Source organism: Triticum urartu, unplaced genomic scaffold, assembly GCF_003073215.2.
Source record: "Triticum urartu cultivar G1812 unplaced genomic scaffold, Tu2.1 TuUngrouped_contig_7224, whole genome shotgun sequence".
Taxonomy (NCBI): Eukaryota; Viridiplantae; Streptophyta; class Magnoliopsida; order Poales; family Poaceae; genus Triticum; species Triticum urartu.
Genome location: NW_024118050.1, coordinates 1 through 6,316, shown reverse-complemented (window position 1 = coordinate 6,316; position 6,316 = coordinate 1). Strand labels below are relative to the sequence as shown.

The window sequence follows — 6,316 nt, the reverse complement described above, 5'->3', positions numbered from 1 at the left end:
AAACATTTGTGTCTTTCAAAATTGCTCGGAATGTCAAAATGTGAAACTCTTTTTTAAAGAGCGAGTGACTGAAAGTATGAACATGAACATTTTTTTAAAGACACTAACAAATATGAAATTCCAAACGAAAAACTAAACGTTTTTTTTGAATTTCCGCAAACATTTTTTGTATCTGTGTAGAATTAACACCATGTTCAACGTAGGGTGTCAAGGTAGGCAAAAAGACTCTATTGGAGAGCATGTTGTTTCTCAACATCTCTCAAATGATCATCATTTTTTTATTTGCTTGTATGACCAATTCAAGGAACCATGCCAAGTTATTTTGGTTTTCTACAAATTTCGCTTTTTCTGGAGTTTTCCCGGTAAAAAAGGTGATAAATGGCTAGACATGTCGCAACTAGCATATGGTGTCGGAAATCGTTCAAATCTGGTATGCATACCTACCATGGGCATGCCCACCTGCTTGCAAATGTTGGGGGTCCGTTTAAGAATGTCCAAAAATAGACTATGTTGAACAAAGGGTGTTTTGATAGGCCAGTAGGCTTTGTGTGACATCATGTTGTTTCTCGACATCCTTGAAATGGACACTATTTTTTACATGACCTTATATGACCAATTGAAGCCACCATGCCAAGTTGGTCGTTTTAGACAAATTTTGCGTTTTCTGCATTTTCCTCGGTAAGAAAAGATCGAAAAATGGCCGGATGCATACTTCGTCGAAAAATATTCAAACCTGACATGGATTCCTATCATGGTCATGCCCACCTACTTGCAAAGTTGGGGTCATTTAAAAAATGTGCAAAAGTAGAGCATGTTCAACGGAGGGTATTCGGGTGGGCCACAAGGCCATAAGACTCAGTGTGAGAGCATGTTTTCTTCCACTTTCTTTAAGCCCTAAGTTTTGCCATGGCCTTGTATAACCAATTTAAGGCACCATGCCAAGTTGTTTTGGTTTTTGATAAATTTTACATTTTGTGGAGTTCTCTCCGTCAAGAAAGGCCGATAAATGGCCGCGCGTGTCACAACTTGCATACGATGTTGGAAATTATTCAACCCTAGCATGGATGCCTACCATGGGCATGCCGACCTCCTTGCAAAAGTTGGGGTCATTTAAAAAGAGCCAAAAGTAGGCCATGTTCAACGGAGAGTGTCCGAGTAGGCCACGAGGCTCCGTCTAAGAGCACCTTGTTTCTCGCCAATCTTAAAATGGTTACATTTTTTATCATGACATAGTATGACCAATTCAAGGCGTCATGTCAAGTTGTTTTTGTTTTCTACAAATTTTGCATCGGGTGGAGTTTTCTCAGTCAAAAAAGAATGATAAATGGGTTGACGTGTCGCAACTTGCATATGGTGTCGAAAATCAATCAAACCTAGCTTGTATCCTTATGATGGGCAGACCGACCTGCTTGCAAAATTTGTGGTCACTTCAAGTATGTACAAACATAGACCATGTTGAACAGAGAGTGTTCGGGTAGGCTAGGAGACCCAGTCTAAGAGCACGTTGTTTCTCGACATCCTTGAATGGACCCATTTTTTTCCATGACCTTATCTAACCAATTGAAGATACTCCCGACAATAGTGCCGCTCAGGACAACGCCAACAACCAGAACGCCGGCAATGACAACAACGACGACGATATGATCAACGAGACGAAGATGACCCTGAGGATAGGAACTACATGCCAGAGTCCGAGGAAGATAGAAGCCTCGGGCCCGATGAATATGATCTCTTCGAGGAACCCCTTGAGGTACCTCTGCTCGAAGTATTCCACGGAAGATTGGCCAGCACGTACAAAAGCATTAAGCAAAAGTCCCAGTGGCTTAAATCCGAACATAATGAACTTAATGAAGGGTAGGTCGAGTCCCTCAGGGCTGAGAAGGAACTTGATCACAATCTTGGGAAGGCCAGGGCTAATCAGTTCTACCCTTGAAGGATCCCGCTTCCAGAGCTAGACGAGGAGGCCAAGGACAACGTGCTATCTAAGTGCGAGTGGACCGAGAAGCCCGACTGCCCTCCTTGAGGCCGAGATAGGCAAGTAGGCGGGTACAAAAATCTTCTCGAAGCATCCTGGTGACTAGGTGGAATAGATCCACCGCGACCCTTCAAGAAATACAGTCTGAGGGAGAAATTGCTGTTAAGGTCAGAAGCTCCACCTTGATCAATCTACAAATCTAGGGAACGTCCACCTAATGGACAGGCAAACCACATACTTTTGAAAACAATTATCAATATTTTTGAAATGCAAACATTCCTTAAATTTGTGAAAAAAGTTTGGAAAACGAGAACATTAAGCACCACCTTAATCAATCTACAAATTGAAAAGATTCACAAATTTAAGAAAGAGTTCACAGTTCGAAGTTATAGCGGGCGGAAGTAATCCAAGAGTTCAATAGTTGGAATTCTACTTCATGCACCTATATTTTGAAGGTTAAAAAAAAGAAAAATAAACAAATGGGCCAAGCCGAGGACGGAGAGGTGTGTGCGCCGGTTTGTATGACGCTACTTCCTATACAACGGGAGCTCCTAGTCAGCGCTTATTGCGCCAGTTAGTGGACGCAGTGCTCGCACGTCACCTTTCATGGGGCCGGCCGAACTACACGAGCGATCAGCCGTCGCTCGTGAGGAGCATACGCCCAATTGGTTCTTCGTGGTTCAACAAGTTGACCATTAACCGTTGACTTTCGACAAGTGGTTCATCTTTTCGGAAAAGTTCATGGATTTGAAAAAAAGTTTGTGGATTTGTAAAATGTTCACAAATTGAAAAATACCATGAATAGAAAAAAATTCACGGATTTTGGAAAAAATGTCCAAGGATTTGGAAAAAGTTTATCGATTTTGAAAAAGTCCATCGATTTTGAAAAACAAAGTTCATCAACTTTGAAAAAATTCATACATTTTTAAAAAGGCTCATCGATTTTGAAAAAAAGTTCATCAATATTGATAAGAAGATAAAAAATTTAAAAAAATTAACCAATTTTGAGAAAATATTCACAAAATTAAAATAAGTTTATTGATTTTTAGAAAAAGCGAAATTGAAAAAGTTTGGACATTTCAAAAGAAAAAGGAAAAAAAAGAAAAATAAAACCCGAAAAAAAAACTGTTTGAAAAAACGAGAAAAGAAAAGGAAATAGGAAAAAAGAAAAAAGAGAAAGAAAGGAAGAAAGGAGAAAAGTGCGATAGAGGTATTTAATAACATCAATTCAGGTTGGCTCTTTCTTTATCACATGAATCCTGCCATTGCTTGTATTTCTTTTTGCGATATAAAATATATAAAAACACGAGCATTATTTGAGAGTGACAATTAAGGAGGTCAATATCCTACTCGACCAAACGTCATCAACATATTATCATTATTCATCAGGAAAAAGAAGCATGCAGCAGCGTTTGCCTGCTCTCCGTTCAGTTCCGACGACCACTAGGTGGGATACCGCAGTACGTGCACTGGCATCCGTCGGAAACGCACTCGCCCACCGAGGTGCCCCTGATGCGGTGCTGGCAGTACTCCATGCACTTGTTAGGATTGCATATGCCGGGGATGGTCGGGAGCACCTTGCAGTCCATGGGGTCACCGTCGCAGTGGCGCCACCGCCGTTAGCCGTCACCACCTCTGTCACCACATCTACGGATCGAACAGCGCACACAGAGAAGTTAGCGCGAGGCATATATATTACTCCAGTTTGTGTTACTTGAAAAGTTGAAACTAATAACGCACGTAGATATGCCAACGTGAGTCGGTGAGTGGATATGCATACCTGAACAGAGCACCACAATGGCGAGGGCTAGTAGCATCGTGTAGAACGGCCTCATCCTGACTTCGCGAGCTTGTTTGGGGAGTGCTGAGAGACCTAGCGAAGGTTACAGACTGCTGGGATGTGTATTATTCAGCTAGTGGTTGCCGGACGAGCTACCTGCCTTCGCATGGTTGTTTATAATGCAAAGAACGGGCATGCTATTTTTGGAAACAATTTAGTTCGAGGCTTTAGATGGAATGTAATAAGTACTCCCTCCGTAAAGAAATATAAGACTAAACGCTCTTATATTTTTACAGATGGAGTACTTCTCAAAAAGAAAGGTGTAATGTAATTAAGGGTGGCAATCATGTATTTTTATCGACTGCATATCCGTACTTGTAGTTAGAGTACTAAATTAGTAGTTTTCCACACAAGGAGTAACAAATAATTATTTGTTTGAATAAAATTGCAAGTAATCAAGGAAGGCCTTTATGTGGTCACCAGGATATGCATAATACTCTATATATGCACACCTATATATAGATAATAATAATGTATGCATTTATAGTGTTCCCAAAAAAGTATGAATTCATTGTTTGCCAAAATGAAATGTGTATACTGTGGAAATTACATTTACGCCTTTTGTCAGGGAAATCAAAGCATCAGAACATTTGAACGTTGGTGCACAACGGCGTTTAACACATGCTAAGGCAAACACCCAACTGTTCATGATGCAACAATGTTCATTCACCTTCGAGGATCAATTATAGTTCTTCTGGAAGGACCATGAGGGATCCACTCATCCTTCCACATGTCTATACTGTTACTATCATAGACACACCAACATATGACCTTTTTTGACAGTTTTGATCCCTTCACATATGCTCTGCCGTGTATAGGAGCTACCTTTTTCGCCTCTGCATTCAAAGGGTCTCTAGAATGGTACTATCTTTCTCGTAGCACTATAGCACAAAGAGAATCTACGTTCTCGATTAATCACCACGCCCGTTCAGCAAGCAGAGCAAGGTTGAGGCAATGTACTCCCCCCATTTCTTTTTACTTCACATATAAGATTTGATCAAAGTCAAACTACATAAAGTTTGACCAAATTTATATGAAAAAATATGAACATCTACAATACTAAAACTATACAGTATGAAAATACATTTTGTTGTGCATCTGATAATATTGATTTCATATTGTCAATGTTTATATTTTTTAATATAAAGTTAGTCAAACTTTACAAAGCTTGACTTTGATCAAACCTTATATGCAGAGTAAAAAGAAATGGAGGGAGCATATATCTGAACCCCATACCACTACTCATTTTTGGAATGTACATTTTCACCATGATATACAATGCATCTTTTTCCGGTGTGTTTGCCATCACCCCACCAATATTGTGACATCACGTCGCGGAACCTTTTCGGGCCCCCAGAAGCCTCTCATCACACTCCCAACCAACAAACCACACACCTCACGCCAACCCAATGCACAGGAAGCGTGGCACGCATATATCTCGGAGCATGCGATGGGTAGCTAGTGGTACAGTACATTTTCTTTAGGGAAGCGGTACGGCACAATTGGTCTCTCGCTAACAGGATCTACAACCATTCATGTATCTTCGACATCTGTTCCTCGAAACGGACATCCTAAATATTTTCCAACACATTCGGATGTACCCGCAAACAACGCTAATAGAGCTAGCCATCCAATCTTGTGCATCAAATGTCTGTCCAAGGTCCGGCCTCCTTAGTTTGACATGCATATATAGATCAATGTAGAAATTTAATATGAAGTGCAAATATATGCAATTATAATCAAAACACTTCAGATGTGTCAAATGTTAAACTTGCAAGTTTGGCTGTCCGTGCAGAAAACCTCATTTTTGTCTCCCAAACCAGCTGTCTGTGCCAAATCCTTTGCTGTATGGTAGACTCCTCCAAATCAGCCGCCAAGCGCTTGAACATTATAGCATAGTAGGCTTGCACGATCTTCACCGCATCGGGATCTGTCGTGGTTTTGTCACGGCAGATGTCCTAGAGAAAGGACTTATTCGTGGAGCCATCGCGATGGGTTAGCTTGAAGGGGTTAAAGCGGACACAGGGACGCAAGAGAGTTTATACTAGTTCGGCCCCTTCGATGAAGGTAAAAGCCTACATCTAGTTGTGATGGAATTGATGGGGTTTTGATGACCAGGGAGCAAACAAGCTTCTCCTATGTCTCGAGTTGTTGTCTATTGTCCTTGAACCGCCGCCGGGTCGTCCCCTTATATACACGGGTGACGCCCGTCGGTTCACAGAGTCCCAATACCGGCTCATAGATGTGTCCGGTTTGGTCTCTACTTATTCCTAACTTACAATACAATTTAAATCCCAACGCCGGTTTACGGCTACAGGCCTTGAACCGACTATGGGCCTTGAGCCCTCATCTGCCTTCTTGGGCTTTAACATACTTAACTACTGACGAAGTTAACCCGGCCCAGATAGGCCGGTTTACGCCCAGAAGTGATATCCCCTACATTAGGCCCCAGATTGATTTGAACATGTTCATGTCAATCCTTTAGCAAAAATCTTCATCTT

The 6,316-nt window shown here is 41.3% G+C and overlaps 1 protein-coding gene across 1 annotated transcript; it reads right to left on the bottom strand.

Annotated features, from left to right (window-relative positions):
* Positions 1 to 3,215: 3,215 nt before the first annotated feature.
* On the bottom strand, positions 3,216 to 3,945 carry LOC125531485. The gene is made up of 2 exons (XM_048695877.1): positions 3,756 to 3,945; positions 3,216 to 3,622 (listed from the first exon to the last, which is right to left on the bottom strand). Exons 1-2 carry the CDS (start codon positions 3,808 to 3,810, stop codon positions 3,354 to 3,356), a joined length of 324 nt encoding a protein of 107 aa, XP_048551834.1. The 5' UTR covers positions 3,811 to 3,945; the 3' UTR covers positions 3,216 to 3,353.
* Between the last annotated feature and the right edge of the window lie 2,371 nt (positions 3,946 to 6,316).